The 18,677-nt window shown below is 36.1% G+C and overlaps 1 protein-coding gene across 2 annotated transcripts in view; it reads left to right on the forward strand.

The window, feature by feature from the left end:
• Positions 1-18,677, forward strand: part of PARG (poly(ADP-ribose) glycohydrolase) — a 118,758-nt gene that overhangs the window by 63,354 nt on the left and 36,727 nt on the right. For both annotated transcript variants that reach the window (XM_072627356.1, XM_072627364.1), the window contains 3 exons: positions 4,881-4,960; positions 11,078-11,138; positions 17,952-18,027. In XM_072627356.1, coding sequence (XP_072483457.1) covers positions 4,881-4,960; positions 11,078-11,138; positions 17,952-18,027 — 217 coding nt within the window. The remainder of the gene's footprint in view (positions 1-4,880; positions 4,961-11,077; positions 11,139-17,951; positions 18,028-18,677) is intronic.

Below are 18,677 nucleotides of genomic sequence, written 5' to 3' on the forward strand. Positions count from 1 at the left end.
AATTTTGCATTAAGCATGCATGATAACTAAAAAGCATGCAGTGACCTGTGGTGAATGGAGGTCCCATCAATGAGTGCAATTTTCTGCTTGGCATCACTGCTGCAGAGAAAAGGAGAAGGTCCTTTTCTTCCCAATGAACTGTAGCATTTGGCAGCCCCTTGTGGAGAAAACTCTGCTGCAGTATACCAGTGCTTATATTAATGACACCACTTTTCTAATTCTGTTTTAAAGTGTTTTAGATTTTTAAGATAGGTGGGATCTGCCTTTTGTAAGGTACTCTTTATTTTTTTAATTGGGCATTCTAATTGTGCCTTTGAAATTTGTTCTAAGACATAAGCTTGGTAAATCTAAATGAAAACTCAGTGGGTAGGTTCAAGGGGAAGAATTGTAACATTTTCTTAATGATGGGAATATGAATTAGAAGAATGAAAGTACTTTCTTTAAAAGAGTGTGTTTGCTGGGACATGCCTGTTGCCTGATTTTTGCATAAACAATCTGCTCACCATATTAACTGAGGACATTTATGGCATGTTTTGGGAGAAGGAACCAGGATAACACTGTTTACCATCCTTTTGATTGTATGACCAGTTTGTAACTAACTATTAAAAAGACATTCTTCCTCTGTGATGTTCACTGAAATCATAGTGGTGGTGTTCTCAATTTTCCTCAAATTTTCATGCTAAAGATTTAGAAATGTGGAAGGCTTTGATGTATGGTTTATTTTATTTTGAGCGTAATTAGATGATAAAAGGTCAAATGAATACCTGAGTTTAAAAAATACTGAAAGAGAAGGTAGCTAAGCTAAACTGGCTAAAACTTACTAAAATGAAAACTAGGTTTTTTACTGAAGTGTACATAGGGTTTTAAAAGAGTATGACCCTTCCTTTGATCTTTTTTTTTTTTTAAGAAGAAAGTAAATTATCTTAAATGAATTATGTTCTGAATTATGCTGTAGGCTTATTTTCAAACTGCATGCTTCCAAGAGATATTATTTCAGAAGGAAACAGATAATCCTTCAAAGAGAATAGTATCTCTATTTTCTGTTTTTTCTTGGTAAGCCTGATTGCTCAGGAGCAAAAATGTGCCAGCATAGTCCAAGAAAAGCAGAGACAGTGTGTTGTGGGTAGAGTGCTGCATTTGGAGTAAGAAATACCTGTGTTGAAATCCTGCCTTTGACATTTACTGGATGTGTAATACTAGGCAAGTCATTTAAGCTCTGGGCCTCAGTTTCATCAATGGTAAAATGACAGGGTTGGACTCAGTGGCCTCTAAGTTTCCTTCCTTCTGTCATCTTCTGAAAACAGTAGATCTTTCCCATTTTCAGTTAACTAATGAAACTTAAATTACAGATTTAATATCATGACATTCAATATCAATTTTTCTCCTATTTTATTTTGGATCATTTAGTGTGAGAACAGATTGGTGACCTTGAGTAATTTTAGTAGCATACCATTGAAGTACACCCCCTTCCCAGTACCTGTTGGATATAACATATTTAGCATCAATTTTTTGGCATGGTTACTACTTGTAGTAATGTGTTTGTGGCATGTAAAAGATTTTTCCTTCCATTATCCATGTGGGAGATGAGTAACCTGGGATGTGAGTTGTCTGAATCAAATAAAACAGTAAGAGTATGTGGTTAGGGACTGACGTCAATAAATTGAATAAATCCTCCTTTTATTTATTATAGTGCTCTTACAGTCCTGCTTAGTTATGTTAAATACCTCTGACCTTCTCCTCTGCCTGCCTTTCTGTGTCCCAGAATGCTTAAACATCCATAGAAAGGCTTCCAATTTGATTAGCATTGATGCTGCTGAGATTGCTTGGAACCCAGAAGGGCAAAGATAAATTGTCGGTTGCTGCAGTGGTCTGCCCTGGGCAGCTTTTACATCTCGCAGCCTATGTTTTAGATTGAAATCCTGGCCAGGCCATTTGACAGAACATCTTATAAGAGAAAGAGTGACTTCCTGGCTGAAAATTTAAAGTTGAATTTTATCAATTACTTCCACTTAAAAGGGAGGTGGTTGTGCTTGTACTTGATTTACAATACACTTTAATGGAATGAATCCTTAACTTTTAATGCATGATTTGAGGCCAAGAATCATTTTTCATTAACTTTATATATTCCTCTGAGGGAATTGCTTTGTTCGGTGTGAGTGTGTTCCTGAGTCAGAAGGATAGTGCCAATTAATAGGGACATGACCCTTGTTCCACCTGTTCCTCTGTAGGTTTGCTGAGAATAAGCTTCTGTTAGGAAAAAGTTGTTTAACCTTTCCTATTCACATGCTAAACTAAGCTATTTTAGAGATTATTTCATTGTATTTGTATCCTTAGTGCTGAGTACAATGTTTGGCACTGACGTGGTGCTTAATAACTCTTTATGGAATGAATAGTGACCCTTAACTGTTAGTCACATCTTTCTAGTTGACCTCGTGATGCCAAAGCACTATGCTTGTTGAGGATATGCGCCTCTGTGCTGAGCCTGTCTGCTCCGCAAAATGTTACTTCAAGTAGTACATATTATACCTAGGGCAAAGAAAGAACCGAAACGTGGAGGTTCTAAGTAGGAAACTACTGAAAACAATATTGCATTGTTGTAAGAGAAGTAAACTCTTTTTTTTTCACTTACTGTTTTTATCTTGATTTATGGTTAAGCTCATTAGGCAAATTTAAATAGATAAACAGGCTATACTTTTAAAAAACCCTGCAGCAATAAAGTCTTAATTTTGCTGTTTAAGAGGATGGACTATAAATAAACTGAAATTTTCAATGAGTACTGGACTTGGAGTTAAGAAGACTTGAATTTAAATTTTGCCTCGGGTACTTACCAGCTACAGGTTCCTTAACCCCTTCCTGCCTCAGTTTCTTTATCTTTTAAATGAAAGAGCTGGAATTGATGGTATTTCAGGTTGCTTCTACCTTTAAAATTATTATTCTGCAATTCTCTGGGGGATTGGGGAAAGGGTGGATGGAATGTTATTGGCTAATCAGGAAGAGAAGATAATGAAGATTGTTATGTCTAGGATTGAAATTAGGCTTATGAAAAGCAATAAGCAGAGTAAATTGAAAAGCTCTCTAATTTATATCAGTCAGGAGTAGACCTGCAAAGTAAATAGTGGTTATAATTTGTAAAGGATGGCAATAACTGCCAGGACAGTCTTTATCACCATAGTAATACATTTATTGTCTCAGAGCCTCCTGAAATTATTAATTTATGTGTGTGGTCATAGAAAATACCAAGCCCTGTGTGGAGAATACATGAGTCTTTAAAGTTTTGATAATTATGAATTTAATGTTTTAAAGAGGATTTTAAAAGTTTTCAGAGAGTAGTAGTTTATGCTGCTTAATGCAACAACTGCTTTTCTCTCTCTAATCATATACCACAATTTCTTTGGTGGGAAAAATTGGGTAGCCAACTTTTAAATCTGACCTGATTTATTCTACTATGTAGGAAAAATGGAAAAAAAGATTGTAGACTAGACCCTGCTATATCCATTCAGTACACTGTTATTTATTTTGTAGGTGTTTAATTAAACTGCTGTGCTGCTACTTTACTTTTAAAACATTAATGGGATTTATTAAAAATTTATATTTGTCAGCTACTCTGATATTACAGATTGAGAAGTCAAATACAAACTTATGCAGTGAAGTAACTTCTTTAGCTATCAACCAAGTTCTTAGAGTAGATAAAGAATTAGAGAATTTTAGAAGAATTATTTTAGGTTGGTAAAATTACTATAGAAATCCCTTTTGAAAAAGTTAAATTATTTAAATAAAAAGGATATCCAGGATGGCTTAATCTATTAATTTTTAATATCAGGCTTTATTCACTAATTTTGTATATTTTCTTGACTGCTGCTTAGATATTCACATCAGCTATTTTCTCAGACATAACCTTAACGATTATATGGAGAGGCTTTATTACTTTCTTCCCCTCCTCCTTATTCCTCTCCCTTTCCCTAATTCATTTCATTGGCTAAGCAGGATTTCCTTATGGAATTATCTCATTTCTTTAGAAATTATGTAAGCCTGCTTTTCTAACTGAAAAATAACTTATTTCAGCCCTAAAAAGTAGACTTTACCTGGAGCATTTCTGATTTTAAATTCAGAATGCACAACTTGGAAGCAAATGGATGCTATCACATCAGTTTTATTCCCAGTGATCCTCAGTATATTTTAAAAATATTTTTCAAAAACATGATCTTAAGCCCAAAAGGCTATTCTTGTATTAAGCATCACTTAGTGAACTATATATTCAGGGCATATTGCTTCCAAAGCTCCCACTGCTACTTCCTCTGGACAAATTGCATTATGTATTAGCAATAACAATGCCATGTCATTTTGAAGGAAACCAAATTAAATAGTACAAGTCCAGGTTGCTGGAAGCTAGATGCCACGATATGTTTTGGTTACCATGTAAAAAATACATTTGCTTAATTACCCAAAGCAATATAGTTCAAGACACTGTTACTTGCCACGTAAAACCAGATGTGAACATTTTGGTCCAAGACAATTTAATTGCAAAGTGTAGAGAGGACATTTATTCTGGTCAGTTTGAAGGGCTCATGGTATTAAGAAATGTAAACACAGCTTGCTCTTTATAGGTCACTAGTTGGGGAATATTGTCATTCATGATGATACTTAGTGCCCTTAATTGACTTTGGGGAAATTCACATATGAAGTTTTTGCCTTTGAGATATATGATTGGGAAAAACTACTTTGTGACCAGTTGCTTCTTAGGATAAACTAGTTTTCCAGTTTTGTGTTATAAGAGATCTATGTGAAAGTTTTCCTCTTAACCAGTTTTTTAGGTGATATTTAATGTTGCCTCCACCAGTCAAGTGTCTTTAATGTAGGGTTCTTTTTGTTGTCTCTTTCAGATTGTTTGAAGGAAGATCAACAAGGAAGCCTGAGAAGCTTAAAACCCTTTTCTGCTACTTTAGAAAAGTCACAGAGAAAAGTAAATCCATTTTATTCTTGCATGGCCTTTTCAGTGAAAGGGGCTAGTGAATTATGATGGAGAATGATGTTTGAGGATGCTTTAATGTAAAAAGAAAAAAAACAAAGTCAAAAATGCCAAAAATAATTGAAATAGTAATTTGATTTTTATCTTTGAGTCTTAATTTGTACATAGACCTTATTGTCTGAATTTAGGCCACACTTTCCCCCATCTCTCATTTATCTGAGACCATACTGTGGTTTGTAATGGTACTTTTATTGTCATAGACCCAAAATAGATTGTCATTTGTTTTCCTCATTGGCCCCCACACAAGTTGGAGAAACCTGCGTGTACATGCATCCTTTTTCCTAATGCTGCAAGATGAAGGAACAGAACTTTTCTCCTTTCAAATTTCCAATAACTGCCTACGTCCCAGACCTAGATTCTTAGAAGTAGGATTTCACTGCAAATTTCAAAAATTCTCCCTCCCATATCCCCAAATCTGAAGAATAAAGTAGTTTTTTGGAGAATATTAGGAGGTTGTCCTTGGGATTCTCCTACTCGCAGACAGTGGCCTTTCTCTTGCTCTTTGGGTCTCTCACTTGTAGAGAGATGCTTCAGGGAATGCTACTGGAAGCTGCCTGGGTAGGTCTTGAGAACTCATTGTCATAGATTGAGATGTTCACATGGCTTTGGGGTCTTACTTTTATAGTGGGCTTTCCAGACTTGGTAATGAGGTAGTCCTTGGAGCAAGAGAAGGCTAATGGATGTGAAAAAGGTATCTTTGTTAAATCTCCTCCTTGGCTGCAAAAGTCCTAAAATTCCAGGGTCCAGGTATTGTCTATCACCCAAATGGGATAAAAGGTGGGGAACTTTTCATTGGTCTGGGTGTGGGAACAAGTCAGCCCTCTTAGCTTAGGGTCCTCAAACAACCTGGATTTAACCCAGACTTGGAGGAGGCAGGGAAAGCAAATAGGGGAATAGTAGGTAGGTAAACATTTGTACCTATTTCTGGGGCTAAGGTGTTTGCAAATTCCGTGGTATAGATGGAAGCTGGATGAAGAGGGTGAGGGTGAGTGTGAGAACAATCTAGGACTTCAAGGGGTCCAGTGGAAAGCGAGGAAACATCTTCAATTTCACCACAGACACTTCTAGGGGCAGACAAGGGGAGAGGAGAGGTTGCAAGATTTTTCCTAAAGCATGTTAGTAGCATCTTAACATAAAATTTATACTTGATACGGATGCGACTTCCTGGGATGGAAGTGTCTGAGGATGTGAGGGCAAGCCCAGTAAATAGAGTCCTATTTTCTGTGGGGTAATAACTAACAAGTATGATTATCTCACAAAAATGCAGTGACGGATGTGGAGAGAGTGCTCTGGAAAATTGCTGAATTTGGAGAAATTCATGTTTATGCATACAGTTAATTGACTTTTTAGAATCTTGATGTAAAGATACTGTGTATAAATTTAAACGTTTTAGATTTTTAAAAGATTTCCCCTCTTTACTCTATGTTTCCAAGTCTGACTTCTCTGCTGAACATTCTACATTGCCATTTTAGGATGGCAGGATATTATTTATTTACTTTTAGGAAAAAAATAGATTTCCCCCAAATTGGTCAATTAGTTTTGTTGTTGGGTTTGTGTTTAATATGGTAATTTGGTGTAATTTTTCAGTGTACACTTGCCTGATATATCTTTTCCTTTCAAAAAAAGATCACTTTTTAAGGAGTATGACCTATATTCAGACCACTTAAAGTGGTAGTAAATGTTGATTTTCATAATGGTGATTAGCAGTTGTTAATAAAAGTCAATTGTTGTGGTATTTTTTTTTTGAGGGGGGAAGGCAAGGCATTTGGGGTTAAGTGATTTGCCCAGAGTCACACAGCTAGTAAGTTCAAGTTGTCTGAGGCCAGATTTGAACTCAGGTCCTCCTGACTCCAGGACTGGTGCTCTATTCACTGTGCCACCTAGTTGCTTCTGTTGTAGTGCTTTCTATTATGAGAAATTTTGAGGTGGAAGCTTAGCTGCTGGTGGTCAGGTTTATCTTAAGGATGTGCCAGGGTAAGCTGGGCTTATAGAGAAGAGTAGAGAAAGCTAGGTTGTGGACGTGTCATAGACTTACCTTTTCATCGGGTCATTTTGGATCTCTAGTGTTAAATTATCCTTTTAGTGTTTTTTCCCCTGTTGTTGTGAGTGCTTTATATTTAATAACTTGCATATATTGCCACGGCTAATTATTCACTTGTTTCTGAAAGAACTAATGGTAAGATCTATATGATTACACTGAAATCTATATGATTACACAACTTTGACAGGTTTTTGTATTTGTCATTGTCAGTGGTATCCTCTACTAATGAAATAAGTAGCAAGAGACACATAACCATATGCACATTCAGAGATGGCACAACTAAGTAAAATAATTATCATTTTGTTACAAAAATCTTTTTCCTTTCATTGAATGAGATTAAGGATCTCTACGTACAAAAATACTTGTAGCAGCTTTTTTTGTAGTGGTAAAGAATTAGAAACTAAGTTATAGTATTATGAATGTGGTGGAATACTTTTGTGCAGTAATAAATGATGAAGTGGATGGCTTTAGAAAAACCTGGGAAGACTCATGTGAATTGATATGAAGGGAAGTGAGCAAAACCAGGAGAACAATTTATATAACAACAAATAACATTGTTAGGATGATCAGCTCTGAAAGACTCAGGAGTTCTGATCATCACAGTGACCAACTACATTTCCAGAGGACTCGTGATGAAACATGCTGCCCACCTCCAAACAGAGGTGCTAGACTAAGTTCAGATTGAGGCTTGTGTTTCATTTGTGTTTTTTGTACGTGGCTAATGTGGGCATTTGTTTGGCTTGACTAGATATATTTGTAATAGGTTTTGTATTTCTTGTCTTCTCCGTTGGGGGGGCAGGTAAGATGAGAGAATTCACACCTGAAAATAAAATCATATTGAATTAAAAAAAAATCACATCCCTGACCCCAGACAAATTCGTTAACTAATTAATTGCTCTAGGATCTGAGACTGTAAATTGCAGTGAAGGTGCTGACCTGTCTTGATAGAGAGACATTCTTCATCTGGGAATCCTCCATATCACTGAAATCACAGGTCCATCCCTGTCCATCATCTCTTAGAGAAAAATGGGTCTTTTTCTGCTTTTCTAAATCTGAGTAAAATAAGTCCTATTCCTCTAACTAAACAGTTCTAAATTTAGAGAAATGGAGCAAATTATGGTCCTTCCTAAAGGAACTGTTAAGTTTTTAACATTTCAAGTAATTTGGAAAAATGCTAAAATTTCTTTTTCTAGGACCATAGAATGTGAAATTGTTCAAAAGTGAACCCTACTAACTAGCTTGTTTTCACTATTCAGAATTTAATTAGATAGAACTCATCCATAGAAATTTGTGGATTTTGGAATTAGATGTTTAATTCTTAGGGCTGTTCATTATCTCTTAGTATAGAAACTGTAGTCTAAAACATTTGTTCTTCATGTCATGGAAATATAAGGAGAAAACAGGATGAACAATTAGATCAAAATTTTGTATTCCTGGAGTCAGGAAGACTTAGTTTTCTGTGTTCAAATCTGACCTCAGACACTTTCTAGCTGTGTGACCCTGAGCAAGTCACTTAATCCTATTTGCCCCAGTTTCTTCATCTGTAAAAAGAGCTGGAGAAGGAAATGGCAAACCACTCCATTATATTTGTCTGGAAAATTCTAGAGTCACAAAGAATTGGACACAGCTAAAATGACTGTACAACAAAAACTGTAATTAAAGGATTTTTTCATAAATTATTTTATTTGATCCTCACATAAGCTAGCAGTTAGTAATTACATAATTGTAATGTAATTGCTAAATAGTAACGGTTTCTCTTTTACCCTGCAAACCTGAGGGTTTTCCCTTCCCAGTTTGATTTTTGTTTCTTGTTTTCTTAAAAGGGGCCATCCCTTGAGTAATTACTTAGAGGCCTGGGCAGCTAGGTGGTGCAGTGGATAGAGCACCAGTGCAGGAGCCAGGAGGATCTGAGTTCAAATCTTACCCCAGACACTTGATACTCACTCGCTGTGTGACCTTGGGCAAGTCACTTAACCCCAGTTGCCTCATCCTGGGTCATCTCTGGTCATCCTGATGAACATCTGGTCCCTGGATTCCGATGGCTCTGGAGGAGAAGTGAGGCTGGTGACCTGCACAGCCCTCCCTTACTCAAAACAAAGTCAACTGCAGCTCATGTCATTATTTCTCTGATGACATGGTCTTCTTCGGCAATGAAGGTTGAACCCACACTTAGAGGCCTATTCATTGCGAGTGAGAGTCTGATAAGACCTTACTTAGTCTAAAATGGCCAAGGTCCCACGTTGTGTCCTGGGCCGTCTCCAGTTGTCCTGATCACTGGATTCAAATGGCTCTGGAGGAGAAGTGAGACTGGTGACCTGCACAGCCCTCCCTCACTCAAAACAAAGTCAACTGCAAGTCATGTCATCATCTTGATGTCATGGTCCTCTTCGAGAACAAAGGACAAACATAGCAACAACACAAGCTAGCTTATGAGGTAGGCAGAACTGTCTATTTTACAAATAAAAAAGCTGAGTTCAGAAAGACTTAACTTTCCAAGGTCTCACAATGAGCAATTGTTAATGCCAGAATTAAAATGCACTACCCTATACACTAAATGCTTGTTACGTCTCAGTGATGAACCTGAGATATGAAAAGATCCAGAAATACCTTCTAAATATCAAAGATTATTTTTTCATTGTTATTTTAATGTTGTATACTATGTTCAAATTATTTAAAATTTATAATCTAATCATATATGTAGTAATTTTTAAAACTGGAATAATTGATTAAATAAAATACTATATTTCTGAGAGGAAATTGTGTGTTTTGTTTGAGCTTAATCTATGTGGTCTGTATTGGTATTTTAATCAGTGCCTGTCCAAAGGCCCATTCTTCCTGACGTTCTTTGGACTTACTTGTCCCTCTGCCAGTTTATATACAGCTATGAATTTCTCTTTGTCTTCTAGTATTAATATAGGGAGATACAACTTATTATTTCTTATCTGTCCATTAAGTGACAAGGAAGGTAGATGATAGAACACTATTAGTATCTAAAAAGACTGTATATCCAGGGATTGAAGAGTTTGATTGGCTGCTTTTCTCTTTGTAAATATAAATATTTAAAGCTTATCCATTCATTTAAAAAAGGAATGACAGTGTTTGTTTCTGTAGAAACATTTTTTAGCTCTGTTCATAAATTGAATTTTCCAATGCAACTTCAGTGTGTGATTATTGAGTTATTGTTGCTTATGGTTGAAAATTTTTAAAATGAGAGAGCTTACTAGGAATGCAGTAATTAGCAGGCCCTTACTGGGGCATATAACTATAATAACCTCCATTATAGTTAATAGCTTCTGACATGTCTCATTGTATAAAAGCTTTTTTAAAAAAGTTGAGCAGAAGATAACTAAAAATGGTTGGACTTATTCATTCCACTCTTTGAATCAAGTTAATTACCTTTAGTCTAGATGATATATTTGTGATTATCATTTGATTTTTCAGAAATGACTTCTTAAAACCAAAAGGGACATCTCTTGTAATGTAGCATTTACTGGATTAGTAAGGTTTCTTTTATTCCTTCCCTGTGAAGTTATTGGATCCTTTAGGGTAGATCCTTTTTTTTTTTCTTCTCACAAATCTCTTGATATGCATCAGCATTCCTATTCAGCTATTAGGACTGCATATGTTTTAACCTTTGATTTATCTGTCTTGACCCCAAAGCATCCTTTAAAAACTGTAACAGTATAAAATTTAATTTAAAAATCTGAATACTATTAGTAACCAAATCACATTCTTAGGACTTCTTTTTGCATGATTTTATTTATAGATTATTTATTTTGTATAGTGTTTTTGTAGATAATTTATACTATGGAAGAGTATTTTAGAAAGCAAGAGTTTCAAAATGATAGTGTTTTAAAGGGAAGAACATGTGTTATTTCTGTTATTATTGGGTTCCTTGGTCAGATCCATAATCACTGTTAAGCCTACTCATGATCTGAAGAACAAACTTCTTCAAAGTTGAAACTTGTGGTATGTTTATATATGTGCATTTTCTTCTGTTGCTTTTATAGAACCTACTGGCTTGGTGACATTTACAAGACAGAGTCTTCAAGATTTTCCAGAATGGGAAAGGTAAAGAAAATATTGCCTATAATAGCATCACCATTTAGCACATGCACTAAAAGATTCTTGTCATAGAATCATAGAATTTTATAGTGAAAGGGCCCCTTTACGCCTCCTCCTACCCACCTACACTCAACCCTTAATCCATTTGGGTTTCAATTTCTGACAGTGATAGTATCTTTCACCTCCTAATAATTTCTAGTGCCACAGCCCAAATTTAGACCTCATTGCCTCTTTCCTGGACTATTGCAATAATGACCTGATTAGTATTGCTTCCATTACTATTTCTACCTACTACTGTATCCCCCATATTGTTCTCAAGTCATTCTTTCTGAAGCAGAACTTTGACCATGCCACTTCCTTGCTAAAATATCTTGACTTCCTGTTTCCTTAAGTTTGATTGTTCAGTCTTGTGTTCAGAATCTTCCATTATCTGGTCTTAACCTTTCTTTCCAGCAAAATTCCTCTTCACGTACAGCTAAGCTAGATTGCTCACTATTTCTGAAAATGTCTCATAATTTAATTTCTCTACCTTTGTTTACGTGATTATCTTCAATTGGAATATAAATTCTCTCTTCTACTCTTCAAATTCCTACCTCTTTCTTCTTTAAGGCCTGACTTAGGTGCCTTCTCCTCCATGAAACTTTCCATAATTCTCTAATCAGAAGTGTTATCTCCCTCCTCTAATGTAGCTCTTCGGTGCTATCTTGCATTTAGGTCATTTGACTTGATTTATATATTTACAAATATATAAATGTCTCCTGTACTAGACTGTAAGAGCCTTAAAAACAAGGACCTGTCTAACTCATGTTTGATTGTTCCACATTGCCTAAATTTGGAAGGTTCTCACTTTATTCTTTTACCCGCTATTTTTTTTTCAATTTAAGACACATTTATTAAGCACTTTCAGATATTCATACCATAAAGAGAGTTAAAAACCATCCTTCTTCTCAAGGAGCTTACACTCTTGGGATGGGAGGATGGAGGTGAAGAGAGAGGATTCCCTTTTCCTTGAATACTCCAAACAGCACTGAGCTCATTTTCTCATTATGCAGCACATTCCATTGTTGGATAATTCTAATTATTCTTTTTTCTTCTTTTGAGCCTCCAAGTAACACCCTGTAACTTCTCCCATCTATTGGTTTTAGTTCTATCTCTGGAACAAATTTTTATTTAAAATTCTGAGGCTACCAATATGAAATGGAGGTAAGGGTAATGAGGAGGCTGTGCTACATGAGTTCTAAGATCCAATTTTATTTGGAGAGTAGAATCACTTAAAATATTGCAAAATATAGTGATACATACACACATATGGAGATGTGAATAACCAAAATTTTAAAGCTTTCATTAATGATAAAGAGTATCTCTGGTACTACTATCTTAATGTGTAAACCTCTAGAGGCATTAAATTTATAAGTATTATTGGGCCAAAAGCTTACTATTCTACCTAGTCCTATAGCTGTCACCATTATGCCTGTGCCAATGCTGTTGGTTTACGTAGTGCACTATTACCTGTTGATATTAATTGAAGTTTACGTTGTAAAAATTAGTTCTTCATTACATCACTGGAATTGCCTTCATTTATACTGCTTGAAATTGTATGATGAAAGGATTTGCTTCTAGTTGCACCCACTTGAGAAGGGTGGCTGTATTAGGATGGGGTACCTGAAGGACTAGGAATCTTCTTACCAGCAGGTAATGACACTGAGGTTGGTTTGAAAGAGAACACTAACTTAGCTGTGGTTGAGTAGTTGAAGTGATTAATAAAGTGGAGGAAATATTGAACAACAATTTCTTTTACAAGAAAAGGCAGGCTAGGTAAAATAAGTATGGCATTTTAGAATGATAGGGTTTGAAAAGATGTTAGAGAACATCTAATGGAGTCTTCTGCTGAATCCCAAATCCCCTCTTACATATCTCACAAATGGCTTCCAGTCTCTTCTTGAATACTTACACTGATAAAGAGCTCATTATGCATGTGCATGCATATATACACATATACGTATATTGGAAGGAACAGGCATTTATTAAATACCTACTATGTGCCAGACACTATTCTAAGTTCTTTACAAATATCTCATTGGATCCTTACAACAACCCTTTTTATTATGTACATTTTACAATTAAGCAAATTGAGGCAGATTAAATGACTTACTACTTGTTATAGTTACTAAATATCAGGAGTTGGATTTGAATTCAGCTCTTCCCTGATTCCAGGCCTAGCTCCCTATCTACTGTACCACCTAGGTATGTTGTACAGACACATGCTTGTATACATGCGTAAATATACATACATTATGTATGTGTGTACATACATACATACATATATGGGGAGAGACAGACAGACACAGAAGCTGCCTTATTAGTTATTGTGGTCCTTGAGGTCAGGGAATGTTCTTTTGTATCCCTAGTACTTAGTAAGCACTTAGCAGTTAATAAGCCTAGCACATAGTAGACACTTAATAAATGTTTGATTATGCACTTAAGAAATGCTTATTGATTAACTGATGGTGTTTATGTACACACTTTGTAAGGCAGGCAGCTCGCTTTATATGTAGGAATAGAGAGTGACCCTTGAGTGAGGAAACCTCTGCTACTCTGATCAGTGCTTTCTGTGTAACATGGATCATTTTAGAGAGTTGCTTAGGCACTGAAGTTAAGTGATGTGTTCAAAATCACAAAACCACTGTTTCGGAATCAGGTCTTCCTGACTTCAAGGTCAATTGTGTCTCCATTATGCTTTGTTACTGCTCCTTCTTTCAATTACGTACACTCACACATGCATGCACACATGCATACACACCTGATAAGACAGGCCATGACATTTTGTGATAGCTCTATATAATTGTTAGAAACTTCTTTGTACGCAATGTTCTAAAAGGCTTAGTGTAGCTGATCTCTATTAAAACTCTAATGGCTGTTTTTGCCTGAAGTCCATCTATATTTAAGCCTCATCCTCATTTTGTTCTCTGCAATAACTCTAAATAAATCAAATCCACTGGTAGGCAGCCCAATGTAGTGCAGAGGTGTCAGACACCCCTAGAGAACATCCCCCATAACTGGGAAATGTTTAGCAAAATAAAAAGAATATAATGCAACATAGATGTTAATTTATGGTTTCCTAAGTCACTATGCAGGCCAGACCCATTTCTGTTTGAATCTGATGCTACTGGTATAATGGACAGAGGCACTTAGAATTAGGAGAGACCTGGGTTCCAGTTCAAGGTCCAGCATAATGGCTTTGTATCTCTGGGCAAGATAAATTCAACCTGTCCAAGATATTGTTTCTTCATCTACAAAATGGGCATAATAAGACTTGTACTAACTTTCTCACCGGGTCCTGTACAAATATGAATTGTTCACCTGTGTAACGGTCTTTCAAAGGTTTGGTGACTGCTCTGTGTCATTTCTAGAATATCTTTCCCAGAAACGAGCCCAATACTCCAAAGTGTGTCTTACTTTTGCAAGTTATAGTGGGAGTATTTTCTTAGAGAGTTGTTGTGGTATGGTGGAGAGAGAGCACTAAGGCTTGACTCTGAGGATCGGAATTTGAATCTTTGTGCTAGGTCACTGTGATGTTGAACATACCAGCTAACTTTCTCTGAACTTTACTTTTTTCATTTGAAAAATGAAGGGGTTGAACTAAGTGATTCTGAGGTTCCTTCCGGTCTGCTTGTTCTCGTCTGATCATATGAACCTGGTTTTTCATCTCTAAGATGGGAAAAATAGTCAATAAGCCTGTCAGCAAACATTTATTAAGTGCCTACTATGTCCCAAGCATTGTGCTAAGTTATAACAATCTATGGATGTAGTGAAGTATTTCACATACATATAGAATTATTATCATTGAAATGATTGGAGAAGTTCTATAAGGTGAGAATCAGCCTGCATTTTGAAACATGCCTAAGTGTTTTATTTTCAAATCTAGGATATATCATATAGGACTTCCCAAGTCCCATATTCTCAGTAAATGTTTGACATTTTGGTTTGTATATTAATTCCAAGAAATCACTTCGTAGTGGTGATTTTTAAACCCTGCCCATTGTAAAGATTACATAGAGCAGTTTTTCTGTGAATACTGTACATCATTCATATTTATTTCCATGGGTGTATATATACATATATAGATGTAATTTTTATTTGTCTAAATTGTACTTATTTCTAGAGAGGAACTTAGCTGAGGGTGGCTTAAGAAAAATACGGCATTTTTAAAATAGAATGTTTGTTAAATAGCCAATATTTTTACTTTAATTCTGCTGTCTTAGCATAAAGTTAAGATAGAGACTTACTAAGAAATAACAAACTAGCACAGACCAATCAGGGACACAGGGGAGCTCCTGCTGCTGTTAAGTAACTTGGCTGTCCCCGTCACCCAGATGATACTGACACATAAAGAGGGGAGAATGGTCCACTGTCTCCTCCCTTAGCACCTGGTGGCAGAGGAGGAGAGGAAAGACAGTCCAGAAATGGGTCAGGATAGCTGGCATCAGTGTGGCAACAGTACTAGAAAACTTTCCTCTGACAGCATGTTTATTCAGTTTGCCACTGGGCAAATTTTGTAAGATTTCCTTCTGAACTAATAGACCTCTCTTTACTTCATAATAGAAAATTTAATTTGGAAACTTTTTTTTGTTAACTGGCCTATTCGGCACTGTATCCAATTTATAAGAAGGCATAGAGAAATTAAAAGACTTCTCAATATGCTGAAATCAAGCTTGGTATTCCTTTGCAAGTATCATGGAGCAAGTGTTGACTGTTAATGAAGTAGAACAGAGGGGTGAACGGGCTTGTAGCTGTTTACCAAGTGTAAGATTTTTTCTCTTTTAAACGTAAGAAGTAGATGATCAAATATGTGGTAGGTGGGAGCGGAATGAGGAGACAGGTGCTGATACATAGTTGGGGCAACTCAAACAAACATAGGATCATGGATTTGGAGCTATAAGGAAACCTAGAGATCCAGCCCCCTTATTTTGCAGTTGAGAAAACTGAAGCCTTGAGATTTTAAGGGAATTGGTAGTAAATGTAAGAGAGAGAATTTGAACCCAGACTCTCAAATTGCAGTTCCATCTCTCTGCTTACTATACTGTGTTATATTTGTCAACATCACAGTTTTGGGGATTACCAACCCCAGCCACTGAAAATTGGAGACACAACTGGAATTAATATTCCAGTGACCTCATGATATCTGTTGGTCTTATGTGTCTGTTTTATATTATAAGGGCTTAGTTGACTAGATGAAGGTAATTTTGTATATGTATTTGATGCTCATTGAAACCAAAGAGGAAAGAAACTGAGCAATGATATTCAATAATGATTGTCTGCTCTGATCATGTCCCCATCCTGTAGCCTTCTACATGACTTTGAAAATGTCTTTTTTCATTCAGCGGATCAAGTCATCAGGCATTACTTTTGTGCCCACTATGCAAGACATTATGTTTGATTTTGAGAGAGATTTGAAACTTAGTTAAGATAGACCCTGACATCATGGAGCCTGTAGTCTAGCTGGGACTATGACATACATAGATGGCTGTACTATAAAGTAGTATGTTGTAAGTACTTAAGTGAGGCCAGAAAAAAGTGTTAGATAATCAGGGGTGTGCTAGAATCGGCTCATACCAAGAGCTGATTGTTAAATTTTCAGTGTGAACATTTACAACATAGAAATTGACAAATGTTGCAAATCAACTTGGTTTATTGTTTTGTTGATTGTCTAAATTAAGGAAGTTAATGGAAAAATATTAATAATGCATATTAAACTTAAAGATGTGTCTTGTACATATTTTTTTTAAAAGTTGGGGAAAGCTGATAGTTAAATATTAACTATCATACCCCAAGGTGAGGTCCAAGTTGGGAGTAAGAGTCATTACTGACTTGGATCACAGAAGGAGACAATCCGGGAAACCTTTGTGGAGGTGTTTGCATTACAATTGAACTTTGAATGATAGGTAGGAGTTGGTTCTTTCGGATAAAATGATAGGATTTAGATCTGGAAAGGAACTCAGTGATAATTTAATCTCTTCTCATTTTACAGATGAGAAAATAGAATCTCAGAGGTAAAGATTATATGTGTAGTAAGTAGCATAGCAGAGATATGACTCCAGACTTTCTGATTCCTAACATGGGAGGCAACAAGGTATACTGGGGAGGGCACAGCTGGAGAACAAGGAGAAATGAGCTCAAGTCCCATCTCTGGTGCTCACTACTTGGGCAAATCATTATCCTCGGTTTCCTCATCTGTAAAATAAGTGGGGTGGACTAGATGCTCTCTAAGGTCCTTGCCATTTTAGATCTGTGATTCTAGTACTTTTTACTATACCATGCCTCCCTTAATCATCAGAGTAGTTTGGCTTTTTTAGTATCCTGTGCTAAGGTAGTCTATTTCTCTTTATCATAACTCCTATAGTTTCCTGAAGAAATGGAAAACAGAAAAAATTATATTTACATGTGGTTGAATTCAAACATCTTTGGTTTTAATTTAAATTCAGCCTAGGTAAACATGTCAGTGACTGTTCTTTATGAAAGGGGAGAATGATTGTGTTTTCTGGATGACTTAAAGGCAGTAAGTCAATTTAACAACCTTATGAATAAAAGAATACAGTAGATCAGAATTTCTGTGGCCTTCATTTTTACCAAAAACAAAAATATAATTAACAAGCTAATGAACAGAAAACCATTGAGAAAATCACGTGGGATTTGTTGAATCTCTCCACCCATACCTTTGGCTTGTTTTTTTTTAAAAAGAGACAAAAACATGGTAGTAGGCCCTTTGCATTTAGTGAAAAATTATTCCACAGACTTAAAGGAAAATCTTTTTAATTGTAGGTGTGAAAAAAAATTAACTCGGTTACACGTAACTTATGAAGGTACCATAGAAGGAAATGGACAAGGCATGCTACAGGTACGTGAATAACAGCAGAAATGGGTCTGAGTCCTTCTCTTTGGCAGACTTCAGAGAGAGAAGGAATTTTGCCCTCTTTTCTGTATGCCCAGAGTCGATTTTCAGTTTGTGAAGGATAATCACTGAATAGAAACAACAAAATGAGTCATTTTGACAGCCTTTGTAATGTTGATACTGGCCAGATCATGCTCTGTGCTTCTCATCTGTGCCTATTCAGAAAAAACCTTTGACAGAAAACCCTCAGATCTGGGTAGCCTCTGCCTCTCAATGCAGACGGATGCTGATTGTAGACTGACAGCAGTGGAGTTTCTAGGGTATAATCTTGACAAGTTGTCAGCAAGCAGTTTCTTTTGCCTTTTTCTTCATAGTTGTTCTGCCCCAGCTGTTGCCCAGATTGAGCAGCTCCTCTGCTGATGACTGCTGTGTTTTGGTCTGAGAGCCAGTGAACTAAAACAGATTGATAAGGGGGACCTCTCTCCCGTATCTAGCAGTTTTATTTTGAGGCAGTGAACGTATTTTTCACAATGTCTTTTTTCTGTTTTTAGAGACATTAATTTAGTTCATTTCGTAGTTATTATTCCTATTCCTTTCTACTACGTTATTGTCTTTTCTTTGGGAAAGAAAAATTGCAAATCAAAGCTCTCCATGTA

This window comes from Notamacropus eugenii, chromosome 1 (genome assembly GCF_028372415.1).
Source record: "Notamacropus eugenii isolate mMacEug1 chromosome 1, mMacEug1.pri_v2, whole genome shotgun sequence".
In the NCBI taxonomy this organism is placed as follows: Eukaryota; Metazoa; Chordata; class Mammalia; order Diprotodontia; family Macropodidae; genus Notamacropus; species Notamacropus eugenii.